The sequence below is a fragment of the Xenopus laevis genome, chromosome 3L (assembly GCF_017654675.1).
Source record: "Xenopus laevis strain J_2021 chromosome 3L, Xenopus_laevis_v10.1, whole genome shotgun sequence".
Taxonomy (NCBI): Eukaryota; Metazoa; Chordata; class Amphibia; order Anura; family Pipidae; genus Xenopus; species Xenopus laevis.
Window position 1 is genome coordinate 66,001,432 of NC_054375.1, and position 16,472 is coordinate 66,017,903.

The 16,472-nt window shown below is 37.3% G+C and overlaps 1 protein-coding gene across 1 annotated transcript in view; it reads left to right on the plus strand.

Annotated features, from left to right (window-relative positions):
• The first annotated feature begins 3,831 nt into the window (after positions 1-3,831).
• The window catches only part of myrfl.L (myelin regulatory factor like L homeolog), a 52,716-nt gene continuing 40,075 nt past the window's right edge, over positions 3,832-16,472 (plus strand). The window contains exons 1-3 of the mRNA XM_041586350.1: positions 3,832-4,193; positions 14,744-14,834; positions 15,464-15,522. Coding sequence (XP_041442284.1) covers positions 4,139-4,193; positions 14,744-14,834; positions 15,464-15,522 — 205 coding nt within the window. The 5' untranslated portion in view covers positions 3,832-4,138. The remainder of the gene's footprint in view (positions 4,194-14,743; positions 14,835-15,463; positions 15,523-16,472) is intronic.

Genomic DNA, 16,472 nt, shown 5'->3' on the forward strand with positions numbered 1-16,472 from the left:
TAAACCATAGTGCAGTCATCTGTGGCTCTGTAGCTTTTGCTGAACAATAATTCTAAGCATACCGATTACAGCCACAGAGACAAAGGTTTGAGTTTACATTCATTTTCCGAAGTCGCCCAAAGTGTCCTCGGAGGCAACTTCGGAAAACAGATTGTTCCGAGTGCTATCCTGCCGTCGATTTACGTTTTAGCTGGCGGGAAGGCAGGGGAGGCAGTTCGGGGAAGAGGAGATTTGTTGCTGGGCGATTAATCTCCTTGAATCTGCCTTTGTGCCCTGACCCTTATAGGTGTAAGAAACTGCCATTCTTTTAAAGTAGTGTTGTTCAAGATTTTCCATGCATATGGCATTTATCGGAGTACGATTATTATGATGTGCTAAAAAGTGGTCCATGGAGTTATTGGATATGGTGAGGGGCCATAAAAATCTTTTTGCAGGGCCACATTTGGACTGCACTGTTGTAAAGGAATAAAATAAAAATAATATATGTACATTAAATTATATTTCAGAGAATACTACAAGATTCTCAATCCGCACGCTATTCAATTATTGTCAAATGTTTACAATACCATGTATCAGAAAGGGGATATTACCAGGGAGCAAACAGAGGCATATACGACACTACTCCCTAAGCCACACAAAGATCCAACACATTTACACTCCTATCGCCTGATCTCCTTGCTGAATGTCGACCTTAAAATTCTATCCAAAATTGTAGCCCAAAGACTACAATTACTGCTACCAGATCTCTTAACACAAAATCAGTTAGGCTTTGTGAAACATCGGCATTCGACAAGGGGAATTCGAGCAGCTATAGCTGCGACACTAATTTCTACACAACAACAAAATAGCAGAAACGTCCTTTTAAGCCTTGATGCAGGCGTTTGATAAAATACTCTGGCCTTTCTTATTTCGGATATTACACCAAAGGAACTTAGGCGACATTTTTGGAACTTATATACGTAATCTATATACGAATGCACAAACTAGACTATTGATAAACGGGACCATATCAGATCCCATTACCATACATAGAGGCACTAGACAAGGATGCCCATTGTCGCCCCTACTATTCAACTTAACGTTGGACCCCCTCCTACGAATTCTCCAAGACATGGCAACCTTTAAAGGTATTAAGGTAGGGGAACACGAAACGAAAATCACGGCCTTTGCAGATGATCTTCTTCTTTATATTGCCAATCCCAAACAAGCACTACCACATATCCTCTCTACTATTCAGCAATTTGGACAAGCTGCTGGATACTGTATCAATGTTGCCAAATCAGTGATAATGCCACTAGGAATTAAAGGGAAACCCAGATGGGGGGGCCACATACCATCTCACGTGGGCCAGAGATGAGATCACTTATTTAGGCATCAAGATACCGAAAAGACCACATGAGCTCTATACATGCAACATCACGCGCAGCATAGAGGAAATACAACAAGATCTGAAACACTGGCAATCTTATCACCTTTCTCCCATGGGTAGAGCTAATCTGCTAAAAATGGTGGCATTCCCTAAACTGTTATACCGGTTACAAAGCCTTCCCCTCTTAGTCAAGGATAGGGACATTCAAGCACTCTACAAACTATTTAGGAACTTCATTTGGAATGGGAAAAAAGCACGAATTAGCCTCAAAAAACTCCAGCAATCCACTTGCATGGAGGCCTAAATTTTCCTAACATTAAACAATATAATCTGGCAGCTGCCTTACGACACTTAAAAGACTGGTTCAACAGTTCTTCCCTCATACTAATCTATTGTACATTTTACATATGCATAAAGCGGAACTTTCAAACGAAATTACAGACAACCCCTTATTATACTCTACATGGCAGACATGGAAGGAATTGAGAAAACAAAATAATCTAAACAGCGTTCACTCTCTGCACTTACCCTTTTTGTTGAATCCTGACTTCTTGAGCGGGCGGACGCTTGCAACATATCAAAACTGGAGATGTGAGGGGGTGGTGACCACACGCCAACTGACTGACGGTAGCAGTCATAAACCTTTAACTTTTACACAATTTCAAACCAAATTTCCGTTCCTACAACACAATATATTTGCCTTCCTTCAAGCTCAGATGTACACTAGCAGAACCATACGACTTTTGTCGGACACAGACTGGAATAATTCTTTAGATAAATTCCTCTTACGAACTAATTCCACTAGAGGAGCTATATCTCAGAATTATAAATTTCTGCAGAACGACATTGACTATACTGGCTTACGCACAGGACCTAAACTGTGGATGATTGATATACCGGAAATAACAATGGAGGTCTTATTCAGGATGTATAAGCAACTATGGTATACTCTGCCTTCCAGTATCTATAGAGAAATGTTTCTCAATCTACTGCACAGAACGTATCTGACTCCAGAAATACTTTTTAAAATGAATAGGAGGGATAGTAGCGATTGCCCGAAATGTGGTCAAACCGCAGCTAATCTTATGCACTGTCTATGGGCCTGCCCATTCATCAGGGGATTCTGGAGTCAGATACGTGATTATGCAACAAAACACTTGGTTAACTATATTCCACTCTCAGCATCGTGGGCGCTCTGGGGCGTAACCCCACACGTTCATACCAAAATTTCGAGGGGGGCTAGAAGGCTCCTACTGATTATATCAGCAGTGGCAAAAAAAAACTATATTACAAGTCTGGATATCCACCACCCCTCCCACTATCAAACTCTTCCTGGAGAAACTGGTTAGAGTCTTTTACATGGACTGGATAGAAACATCTTTAAATAAAAACTCAATAATTCAAAGGTTTTTTGATACTTGGGAGACATTTATTGAGATTATACCACACACGATGAAGGTGAAATTGCATGAATGTTTTCGACATAATGAGTGGTATGTTACGAGACTTGTAAGTGGGGATCCCCCTATTAACTTATGACTGAACGTATGCACGATGTAGCTGTAACCTCCGGCACGGCAGCGGCAGAGACAAAATGTAACCAGCGAACAAACAAAGAGAAAATAGACGGGTTATCACTGTGATATGGGTTAAAAGATGACAAACACGACAGTTAACATGTTACTTATGTTGTTAAATTTACACCGCAACATACTGACCATTCTTGCTACTTGACAATTTATTTTGAACCTCCATCTCACTCCGTGCGAGACTAACTGGTGACTTGATTTATGCATCCAATTAAATTAACGGTATTCTGTATATACCTTATGTGACCTATGTATGAATGTCTTACCTTGTATTATTGTTGCCATGTACTCCTGACTGCTACAGTGTACCGAATTGTACTGGAACTATGTGTCACTACCTTGAGATGGATGTAATTGTATCTGAATGTTGCTCGAATAAAAAAATGTTTTAAAAAAAAAAAATTATATTTCAGATCTTAAAACTGCTTTTTAATAAAAGTTTGAGCCTCACTGTTTTATACATTAACAAGTAAAAACTTCAACAAAAGCTACTTTATCCCTACTTGAGTCATTCACAGAACAGAATGGTTGGATGGATGGTGAGAAGGAACAAAAAACGAAGTTTGGTATTTGGGGAGTAGGGCCCATTGGTTAAAAGTAAGGTTTCCTAATTAATGAAATGATTATTATAACAATGAGCATATCATTTTCAGTGTAACAGACATTCTTTGAAAGTATGCTGCTTCCTCAAAGAACATAACACATGATCAGATTTGAAGAGGCGGATAATGCTGCTTACTCACTGAAACCATAAAAATATCTTTGCTGCATGGAAGGACAAATGATAGATAACAAGTAATGATTATTACTTAGGTGTCTGCGCATGAGCTATGTAGATCTCTGAGATCAAAGGTCCATACAGCCAGGATAGAATAGAACTTTTCTTATCCCGCTGTTCATAATTAAAGGGAAAAAAACAAGCTTCCTTTACTTACTTTGATATTTCTTTTTAAATATAAATTTTAGTGTCCTTCTTATGGCAATGGAGTGAATGAAAGGGTAGTAATCATGATGTAGATCTGGATTTCCACAGCACCTTGAGGTGTTATGAATACATACAGCATAACTCCTTTCTGGAATCATGGCCTAGCAGTGTCGTCTCTGGAACCATAAGAAAAAAGCTTCATCTTGTCTTGTAAAAGCTGCAGTTCTGCTAAAGTGTTTCAGTAAACAGGAAATCATGGACAGACTGGATGTACTAGGGGAAAATGAGGCTTTGCAACAGTTCTTTGAAGGTAATTATTCAGTTCTCAAAAGCTGTTTTATTTATAAAGAATACAGGTATGGTACCTATTATGCAGAAGGGGTCCTTCAGTAATTTGGATCTCCATACCTTAAACAACAGGATTGTTTTGCATCCAATAAAGATTAATTATATCTTGGTTGGGATCAAGTACAAGGTACTGTTTTATTATTACAGCGAAAAAGGAAATACATTTTAAAAAATGTAATTGTTTAAAACGGAGTCGGTGGGAGATGGCTTTCCCGTAAACTCAGAGCTTTCTGGATAACGGGTTTCTTAATAACGGAATAACTTGTATTTACATGAGAAATATTTCTTCTTATTCTATAACAGAAGTTAAAAAACTGCTTTAAAGTTGTAAGTGGCCAATCTGGTAGTTAAGAGGGGCACTCACTGAGTTTAATATTCTTGGCTCAGCTATAATAGAGCTCCCCGCAGACAAACCACTCTGTAATTCAAGCTTTAGCAAGGCTGAACTCCTGTCTACATTAATCTGTAAATTGGAAAAAAACAAGGTTATTGTAAATGGAATTACTACTGCTTGTCTTATATACACAGGGTGGCATCCATTAGACTAGTAAAACGAAATGGAAACAGCAACAAAGGACAGTATGTTTACATTTATTAACCAAAGAAAACTGTAAATTGATAATCCTCACTTATAAAGGATTATTCCCACATAAAACATAAAGCTTAAATGAAGGAGCTTTATTAACAGCATGACAGCTCTCTAAACCTTTGTTTGCAAAAGCCAATATGATTTTAACCTAGTGAAAGAAAAGGCTTCCTATCTACAGAGAACTGTATTGCAGTGATATTGTATGCTTCTATGTATGCTCTATGGTCAACTGAAAAACAATCTGGCAGTATGGCACCCCCCAATTTAAGTGGGTAGAATAAATTAAACTGATTGGTTGGACAGGGCCTGTACAGTCTAAACATTCCAGGACTGTGGGGCTGCTTCACTAGAGATTCCAAAACAGTGGGTGGGAGTCCAGTGTAAAGTATAGATGTTTGTTAAATGGTCTTCATTTCCTGCATTATTTAGGAACTGATACAAAAATATTTTATGGGCCTGTGTGTATGACTGTCCCTGTAAAGGGAATTGCAACCCAAAAGTCTTAAAACCTTTGATCTAGGCTCTCCAGGTTTCCATTGACTGGAACACAATGGCTGGAACACAATATATTATCTTCTTTGGGGCAGATTTACTCTGGCGAAGTGACTAACGCTGGCAACGATTCGCCAGCGTTACTGCTTTCAGGCACTTCGCCGATTTACTAACGCCCGCAGGCATAACTTCGCTAGCGAAAGAGACACACGCTAGCGGTCATTCGCACTGTATCGCAAGGCGAATTTTCGCTCTGGCGAATGGACGTTACTCTGCAAATTCACTAAGATGTGGATTATACTGAACGTTACCTCTTTCGCCAGACTTTCTTTTGCCAGCTCAGGCGAAGTGCATTGGAGTGCATAGAACTTCCTCAATCTTTTGTTACTTACATCATAATTTTAGTGGAAAAAGTCCCAAAAAACCCTGGCGTCTTTTCCTTTTTTCAGCGTGATCGCCTGCAAAAGTCCTTAAAATTTTTTTGGGTAACCAGGTTCCCCCATACATTTTATAACATATGGAACATAAACTATACAGTGGGCTCCTGTGTAGAGCATTATAACAACTCTATTTTCTTTATTGAGGTTCCCTGGACTTGTGTAATATAATGTATTTGCTGCAACATATACGTCCATTCAACTTTATAATTTCCAACCATATGCAAATTAGCCTAATGGAAGTCCTCTAACAAAGCTGCGCTTAGCATAATTGACCGCTAGCGCATCTTCGCTTTGATTACCGAAGTAACGCTAGCGAAAACTTTCACCTGGTGAAGTGTTGCGATAGCTGCGAAGCCGTCGCTGGCAAATGTTTGCCGCTTAGTAAATTTACCCCTTTGTATGGACAAATGAACTGAAGAAATTGTTCTGTATGGGGTCAGTGATAATTGTATAAGCTTCTGTCATTCTAGATATGAACTAAATTGTGTGAAAGAAAATGTATACAGTGAAACCTCAATTTTACATCCCCTGATTATACAGTACATCTTTTTCTGTGGTCCCACCAATTTTTAATGCATTTTACATTATATTTTCCCAGATTTTACACCAAAATGTTGTCCTGATGTCTCCAAAAATAACTTCTGTGTTATTATTAGTGAAATAAACATTAATGCTGCAATGTTTAACCCACACAGTAAATATTGTATTTCAGAGTAAAACGGACTCCTGTGTCTATATCCTCTGAGTACTTGAAGAATAAATTTCACATTTTCCCAGATTTTCCACTATTTTCTTATGATCCCCTTAAAAATGTAAAATGGGGGTTCAACTGTATTGTTATCCTTTAATGATAAAGCGTTAATCTACACCACTGGCTATCTGCTCCAAATGGTGATGCTTCAGTATGATAGTTCTTTGCTATAAGGCTGTTTTAGTTCTGCCATTATCTGAGCAGCAATAGGCAAAAGTAACGGAAATATAGTTGTCATTTGCTGGATTAACCAAGCACTGCTCACATGAGCTAATTTATAATGCAGCACTATTTTACCCCTAATTATAGGGGTAGTATGATGGGGCCCAGAATGATAATAAACATACAAATTGTTTTAAGGGTGCACTGAACCCTCTTCAGTTGGGCAAATATATAAGATAAGCAAAATCCTATTAATAGGAAAGTGTCCTGGCTGTAGCACACAGTCCAGAGACAGACGGAACTCCGCACAAAAATGTCTACCTGCCTCTGCTCCTTGCAAGTTAGCCAGGGCACTTTCCATTAAATAATATTATGAGGGGATGACAAGAAAAGGGGGGGGGGGTTACTTTTGTTGAAGTAACATTTTCTGTAGGAAACGTAAAAAGTACAACATATCAACATTTAAACTCTGAACTTGTTTATATAAAGCAAAACCATCACTTGTCAGCAGTTTCACGTTTTCTTGCACAACACCCTGCTGCCGCCATTGTACAACTTTACCCCAGAAGCCTTGTGCAAATGACAGATATCTGCTGGTATATAGCACAGTGGGACAGTATGAGACATCCTGTACAAGTATATCACGCCTTTTCTTTTTGTTTATTATTGCCTCATTTTCCACTCTTATCTACATTGATGATCAGGTGGAGAAACAGATTGTGTTCAATTGCTTCTGTAACATTTCCAGATTGTAAGAATATTTAATTAACTTTTTTTTTAATAACACAACAATATTGTTAACATAAGCAGTAAATCTGGAACAAGCTTTCATGAGATAAATGATGTGATGGTTTAAATAAGAAGAGATTAAAGTCAACATATGCTGTGGAATATCCAAAATGTTTTCATATACTGAGGGTGGTGTGAGTTGTTTTACTTAAAAGGTCTGGTTTAGACTGAAAGTTACCAGTGTAAATACTTTTGTTCCTTGAGTTTTTTTTCTACTTGTTTACTGATGGAATGATAAGACACACATTCTCAAACTGCGCAGTAGGGTTAAGCAGGAGTCAAGTGTTTCGTGGCTAAAATACAAGGCAAGACTTTAATTTTCTCTTCAGGATACTCATGGAATTATTAAATTTATTAGTAACAAAGGTGAAGCCCTTAGTAAGTGATGAGGCATTAGCTTTGATGATTTTAGTGCAGTGAGAGTAAAGTGAATATTATATTGTGTCTGTAGGTCACTGTACTGAAACACACATTTACACTATAATTGGAGAATGAATTGTTCCGTGCCAATTCCAAGAACAGCTAAAATCAACTTGAAATGTTGCAGTTATCCAAATTGCTGTTTATCACCATTGAAAATATATTGGGTTTAGGTCTCCAAAATGCCCATTATCACCCTAATGACATGGGGTTAGTTGAGGTCTCTTCACTGGAGCTGACTGTCTTGGGTTACTCAAGATATATCTAGTCCCTCATTTTGGAAATCTCTGTTAAAGTGTGTTAAGATGCTGGTAGTGCTGAATATGGTACAAGCCATGTTGTATGTTGTACAATGATAAGTGGTCTGATTGACATTAGTTGAAGAGACAGGCATATTAGTAATGTCCTTTATGTCTTCAATATGGTACTGCATTGTAAATGCTTCTAAATCAACTTGCTGTTTTGTTTTTGTTAAATTGCAGATCTGTTTTTATAACTGTGTCTCTTAGTCTGCTTTGTTAAAAAATATGCATTATTTTCTAGAAATTTTTTTTTTTACTTTCAGAGTATGTAGTACGTATTATCTATCTGTTATGACAAATGTTTGATCAATACAGTCCTCTCAGTAAGAACAATGCTGATCAAAACACCCAGTGCCTTATCATCCTCTTCCAATTCTGGTGAATGACAAATGTACCACTTAGTGGCATACTACTTTGTTTCACTTTGGAAAGCTGACTGGCGCCACTGGTTGGTGACACTACTCATGGGGACATGGCTATTGGTATAGAATTGTATTATGGTCACAGCTTTCACTAAATGTGCAGCCCATGTGTCAATGACTTAAGGGGGCCATACACAGAGACATCCGCTCATTTGGTCATGTTGCCAAATGAGCAGATCTCTCCCATAGGGTCCAACAATCGGATCATAATGAAAGGTTTACAAGCGGTTGGATCGTAGGACCTCATCAACAAATAGATTCGGTCCGCAATCTGATGGGATTTATACCCCTGCCCGATCGACATCTGGCAGACTCTTATTGATCGGGGAAGCCCGTCGGAGGGCCCCATAGACTCGGTCTGTCGGCTGCTTTTATTGGCCCGTGTATGGCCACCGGAAATGAGCGAATGCTTCTTTATGCATCAGATAAAGGGTAAATGCCAGTGGGACATGCAAATCCAGTGCAATACAATCATGCCTTCTGATTCAAAGAAAACTTTATCAAGCACAGGATAGAAATTACTTACATAACTATTCGTTTTTGTACTGGTCATTGCAGCAAACTGGTTAATAAAGTCAAAGTTTCTAAATCTGTAAAACAGATACAGGATAATAAAGAGCTTTATTGAAGTATTAATAAAAAAACTGGTGCATAAAGCCAAGGATCAGGAAACCTGACCAAGTGGTACATATGTTTATATTTATTTAATGAATCCACTGTAGAACACCATTGTTCATGAATCACTTCTGTGTCTTAAACAGTTTATTTCCTCTAATAGAAAATACCATATATGGGGTTCTTTATCTGTAATCTTATTGTAGGCTAAGGGGGTACTGTATGTGACATCATAAAGCACCTTCTCCCAAAAGTGTACTACTATGAATAACTCACCTACAATGTGGGAACAGCTGGTCAGCACTGCTTTAGAATAGCCCCTTTCAAAGATACACAGAGCCAATAGACTGTTTTGTCACTCAACTCAAGTGACCTGCTCCTAGGTACCTTTTTGTTCCAGCAGAACAGAACATAGCAAATATGCACAGTCAGGCTAATTTTGTGTGGGGTTAGAAGTTTAGAAGCATACACAAAAATACCACAGTCGTGGCATGTGAATATCTGCTTGGCACACTCTTTTTGTGTCTTAAAGAGCATTCAAAATGACTGACGTATAAGGTTAAAATGAGTCAGCATTTGTAATGTGAAAGTTAATAGGCCATATCCAAACCTTGAGCCAACCACTTGATTGAACCCCTGATCTCTGTTCTATCTATATTTAGTCCTTACTACTTCTCGTACTTGATCTTCTTGCCCTCACAGAACACAGAATATAAGTTCCTTTACTTTTTGACCATCAAACCTGCAGAGGTGAATGTTGCAGTTATATTACAGCAGGTCCCAGGACAGCTACTCCAGTACCTTCAATGTAAAGTCTGGATCCACTGCCAAGTCTTATATTACATAAACCTTCCCTTGAGCAATCTGACACATTGCTTTGGAATTAGCTTGCTCATATATATATATATTTTTTTTTTTTTTTAAAAGAAAGTGCTAGTCTAACTTTCTACTTAACAATGTTATTCTGTTTTAAGTATTTCTACCCCAAGCAGGCTTCAAAGATATTCAATGTAGTTTCAGGAGTTTTGGAGCCAATATAATGTATTGTTGCTACATTTCATGACATAGTTATAATAGTTGTGGTTTTCTTGCATAATCTTGGTATATTACAAATATTTTCTAAATATTTGCCTGTTTTACATACAGTAGGTTAGTGCTCTAGAACTTCAGCAAACAGAAACCTTATGTTTTTGTTTTTTTAACATGTTATACTTATTTGTTCAGGACCATATCTGCATCCATGAAAACATCTCTTATATATGGAAAAATTCTAAGGATACAGGCACAGAGACTGTCTCACCAGCAGGGGCCTTTAATCACATTGCCTTGAGTTTTCACAACTACAGGTGACACATGCAGGACTGGGGGTCCTATTGAAAATGGCAAATGTATCTGACAAATAGGGTTAAAACCCACATGTGTTCTTCCAGCATGTTATTGAATTTTTAAAGATATCCTCATCCCAAAAACTGTTTAATTTTTGCATAACAAAAGACAATATAATTCTTTGTAAATTTACAATAGTCACTAATTACAAATTTTCATTGGTTTTATAATTGCAGTTGAAGCTGTGTATGTCTTTCCCTTTGTTTTTTAAAGTAAAATTACACCCTGTTTTAATAGTTTTTTAATCAACTTTAGACAACTGGCTTGCACCTGTAACAGTCTATTTATTGATAACCCTGGGGGACACTGGTGTGGTCTAACTCTTCTTTAGAACATTGTACAATTTATAAATATATGTATATCCAGCTCTGCATCAGGTTAGGAAATATTGATATGGTTTATTATAAAAGAATAGAATGTGGAAGCAGTAGAATTGTTACTGCGCACTGTATGGTATTGATAAAGTGTTTGTATTTTCACTTTAGCTCCCAAGGCAGCTATGATTAACCTAGTGACACTAGCCAAAGGAGGACATTTTTATAGTCCTTGGTTATGGATTGTCTTTGTTTTCTGCATGGATAATCTAGTATTCCCAGCAGCCGGAAGGTCGCATTCTTTTCTATAGTAAAATAAAGTTAAAATTACTTATCTAGAGCATGGCCTTCCAACTGCTTGTATGATGTGTTGACAATTAAGTTCAAAAGAATACTTTATGGATATATACTTGAAAACCACTGACACGACTCATTGTTGGTAAATGAATGTTACCTGCAGCAAGTAAAACTGATAAAAATAACATTTTGCTAGATAATATCCAAGGGCAAAGAAATGTTTACCAAAGGCCTCAGTGCTTGTAAATTCATCCTATGGCACAAATGATATGCCCTAACCTTAGATGTCAAAGTAACTCTTTACTTAACTCAACAGGAGGAAGTCACCATAGCTTAGTCAGGAGATACATGTAATGAAGCTCAGAATGGAAAAGTAGGAATGGGGGGGATAGGAGCTGCAAGAATCCAAAACAAGAGGCATTACAGAAATATATGTATTTTGTAAAAAGAAAAGGAAACGCCAGCAGTAGCTATGAGTATGGTGGTAAATTCTTGTAATACGTTATTAAGCAGACACCTTCACTCCCTGTTTTTCGAGCCATATCTGCCAAAATCGTTTACTGGATATTTAACTAACTAGCCTTGGGTTTATATTTTATTTTTATTGACTCAATCATGCTGCAAGACTGACTTTAGAAACACCTGTAGCAAATGAATGTTGTTAGGTGAAGAGAGCAATTTATGCATTCTGGATTGCTTTCAATATGCTGGAGCCAGTCACCGATAGCTGGCTCATGTTCACTTAAAGGGGTGGTTCCAGCTTTGAAATGGGGGTCAATGACCCCAGCTAAAGATGAATGATCCGTAAGGCTACAAGTGTATCGTTATTGCTGCTTTTCATGACTCATCTTTCTATTCAGGCCCTCTACTATTCATATTCCAGTCTCTTATTCAAATCAATAAATGGTTGCTAGGGTAATTTGGACCCTAAAAACCATATTGCTGAAATTGCTAACTGGACAGCTGCTGAATAAAAAGCTAAATAACTCAAAAACTAAAAATGAAAACCAATTACAAATTATCTCAGAATATAACTCTCTACGTCATACTAAAAGTTAACTTAAAGGTGAACAACCCCTTTAACATTCCAGTTAGGGATGCACTGTATCCCATATTTTGGGATTCAGCCGAATTCCCACAAATTTCCACTTCCATGTTTGTGTGATGAGAAGTCACATGATTTTAAGGATTCAGATTTGGTTCAGCCAGGCACTTGGAATCGGCCGAATCCAAATCCTGCTGAAAAAGGCAGAACCCCAAACTGAATGCTGGATTAGGTGCATCACTTCTACCAGTATCACCTGATACAGCCAACTGTTCCTGCTGTTTGTCTAAGTCCCACAACAGAAGGGAATAGTTTGCAGCAGAAAACAAATAGGTCAGAAGTAAAAGTGGGTTTTGTTGCGCCTACTTTCTTCTTATTGTTGTAATAAGAAAAATCTATGGCTTTTGACTATATCTTGCAATTACCAGTGCAGAACAGTTACAAAGGAAGGCACGTTTATCAAGGGTCTAATTTCGAATTCATGTGAGTTTTTTGAAACTCCCATAAATTCAAAATTCTAATAGAAATTTATTAATAAAATTTATCCAACTAGGACTAATTAAAACGACCCAAAAAGTTGAATTGAATCTGCACAATGTGCACAGTGAGCATCTGACGAAGGTCCCCATGTTTTGACGTCATACACATGCACATAATGAATTGGGGCACTCGCTCATTATGCATGAGTGTGGGTGTCTTAGCGCTAGTGGGAGCAATTAAAAAAACAAACTACTGTTTCCCCCAACTGGAGTGTAGGCTCTATTAGCCTGCACGTTTGGTGGATTAAACTATTCTAGGGTAACAGGTGCCCTTTAAGAATTAAACATTATATATACACAAAGGCCTACTTCTCCTTTTTTGTGGGGATGAATGGTGAAGCTGAATTTAAACTTCTGATCATCAGATTAACTGTTGGTGCTTATTATCTTAGCTTATTTGAGCTGGGTGTGTGTAACCTTTAGCTCTGAACAAACTGCATGGCTAAACCAACATTAATCTATTAAACTAGATTTCTGTTTTGTTGTAATAAGTCATTTCATTGGTACAATATAGACTTCTGTAAGTGAATGAACTCTACTCTTCTGCATTTCTTTTGAGAAGGGAACAAGTACTTATAATTAAATCATGATATATGTTAGATATCATCCTATAAAACAATACAGTGTATTGCTTGTTCATGTTATTGTGAAACAAAGTGCACCATGAAAGCATACACAACCAATTAGAGCAATTCTGCACTGAATAATAATGGTTGTTTTCATCATTAATCTATGAAAATGTGTTTAGTTTCTAATATCAGAGTTTCAAAAGATATATACATAATATATAATAGATAATTCATGTATGTATATATATTTATACTGTATATATTATATTATATGCCCCCCTTGTTTTGGAAAGATGCTGACCTTGCTACCTTTTAATAACATTAGCATCAAGTGTACAAGTTATGTTGTTAATGTCCCTTGTATTTGTTTTATTTTCACTTTTCTCTGACAGGTTATATTTAGTTTCTATGCAACCTACCAAGTCTATCTTGCTGTGCTTGCCCAAATTCACCATGGAAATGGGAGTTTCAGGTTGTAGATTATAATAAATGTGCAAGACATATAGGGTCAGCTTTATTAAGGGTAGAGTTGTTTTTCCACGAGAAATTTTTTGAGAAGTTTTTCAGGTTACTTTTTGGTCCAAATTTTTTTCGGGTTAAAAAAAACCCTGTTTGTTTTTAAAAACTCAAATTTTTGAGATTTGTTATACCCCCCCTGGAAATAGCTTGAATCTGAAAATACACCATCTAAAACCTATCAAGGTCATGTAGTCAATGACAGACAGTGGCGGAACTACTGGGGGAGCAGGTGGTTCACGTGCCCACGTAGCCGGTAAGAAGATTGCTTCTGGAGGGGGGTGGGGGGCCCAGCGCCGGCTAATTACATTACTGATAGCAGACGTCCCTTGAACCATTTGAAGATGTTAATAGCCTTCATGATATTTTCTTTTTTTTTTCGGTGGGTTTTGCTCGAAAACTCGATCAATTCTATATGATGCCAGCAATTCGATCAATTCACCGATTCCAGTTTTTTTTCATTCAAGTTTTTTCTTAAATTATAATCCATTCGAGTTGTAAGTTCTTTCGAGTTCATGTGAGGTTTAAAAAAGCTCACATAACTCTAAAATTCGACCGTTAATAAATAATCTTCTTAAACTGTATTTTTTTGGAACACCAAGTTCCAGGAGATTTAAAGGTTATCTTCGTGGACACATTTCTTTTATCTGAAAAACAATTCTATTTCACAATTATGAATATGTAGCAGAGAGAGATATCCAGACTGTCAGGTTACAGATACAATGCAATGTCATCTGTAATTAAACTGTGACCGAGTAATGATGTGGTAATCCAATTTCAATTTAATTTATATATACTGTTATTACATATTATGTGTGCAATCTGAGCACTATAATTAATCTTTACTATTTTCCCATTAAAAAGGTCAGGATGTGCACAGAGCTTTGGACAACCCAATGGTGGACACAAGCATGTTGGAACAATATATCAGCAGTGATTTTGCTTTTGGACCCCTGTAAGAGATTATTATTATTACTTTCTATCTAGCATATTTTAAAAAAATATATACAGATTTTTCATCTCTTTACTTGATTGTTAGAATATATGTAACACCCGCTGGTCATTTATCTTCATTTGGCACAGCAGCTCTGTAGGTGTATGCCTGAATATAAATACATGAATGCTGGTGTGGACATACAGTTTTGTTACCAGATTAAAAACAAATATACAGCTAGGATTTGCCAATTAGCATAAGTGGGTTCGACAAGAAAATCATTTCCCAGTGGGTAAGCTTCATGTAAATGGGAATTTTTAGCAAAGATTCAGGGCTTCCTTCCCAGAATTCCTTCTGTTTGTCCTACTCCTTTCTTGTCTGACCAACTGTGTGACTTAGTAAAATCATAGGATTAGAGTCTTTGCTATCATATATAAAGGGTCTTTTCACCTTATACCCTCTACTGAAATGCAGTGTAGTGTGTTTTTACCTGCATCATAAATTGGGTGAAAAAATATTGATGAGGAACCCAGTAACTAGTTCTGTCACTTTTTCAAAAAGACATTTCAAAAGGAAATAATTTACTAATATTTCCATGTCAATGGTCACAGCTATGTGACAAGAAATCAACGTTTATTTCTTCAACCCAGGTTACCCGATTCGCCACCTGATTCTGGATCAGAACCATGTTCACCGCCACAAATCAATGGTAAGTACATAATGTTGCACAGTATTCACCACTAGCTCCTGGAGAGCATAGGTTGGACCAGTTGCGTGTGATAAAGTTTCCCTGAAACTGAATTTAAAAGTTAGGGAGCTGTGGTTGACATGAATGAAAGTGTGGCAGGAAGGCTAATTTCTAACTCACTGTTTTATGCTAAATAATCAAAGTGTCCATGCTACTTTTTTTAGAATAACTGTAGATTCTTCACAATCTATTACTTAAATATAGTAGTATTGTAAAATAGAATTATATGTATTACATTACACAGCATTCTAAGTTAATCATTTGCAGCATGAGCAGCTACCTTATGCTTTGTGGCCCTATCTAGTATAGTGAGCTCAAGTTAGGCTTGGCCATTTGCTGATTGCAGGAAAGGCATGCTCCAACATCATAACTGAGCTGTCAGGGAAGGGTCACATTGATTGACTGAACCAAGTATAAATGTACAGTCATTAGTCGTGTGTCTAGCATAGCACTGGTCAAGGGTCTGAAATATATACTAATATTCTCTGAGCAACTAGTGTGTGCTGATTGGGAAGTGCTACCCCACAGCATTTCCTAGTATACTGTATCTCAGCTGATATTTGCCTATATGGCCGTTGCACGCTGCAACCATAGGAAAATTCACTTCATGTCTTTTTAATATCACACAATCTTTTCCTAAGATTCACAACAAATTGTCCAAATGTTGCTGAGTGGACCTGCATAACCCTGTTCATGGTCTGTTTAGTATAGCACTACAGAAGACCTTAGCTTCTGCTATATTATATTAGCAAAAGAAACAGACTTGGTTCCTCCCAAGATAGGAATTGTAAATCGTAGTAACCCCTACCTTGTAAATACTGATAATGTGGCACAATAATCAATACAATGGCAAAATACTATAAGAACATAAAAGTACATGTTCATTCAATTTCCAGTTGCACCAAAGTTTT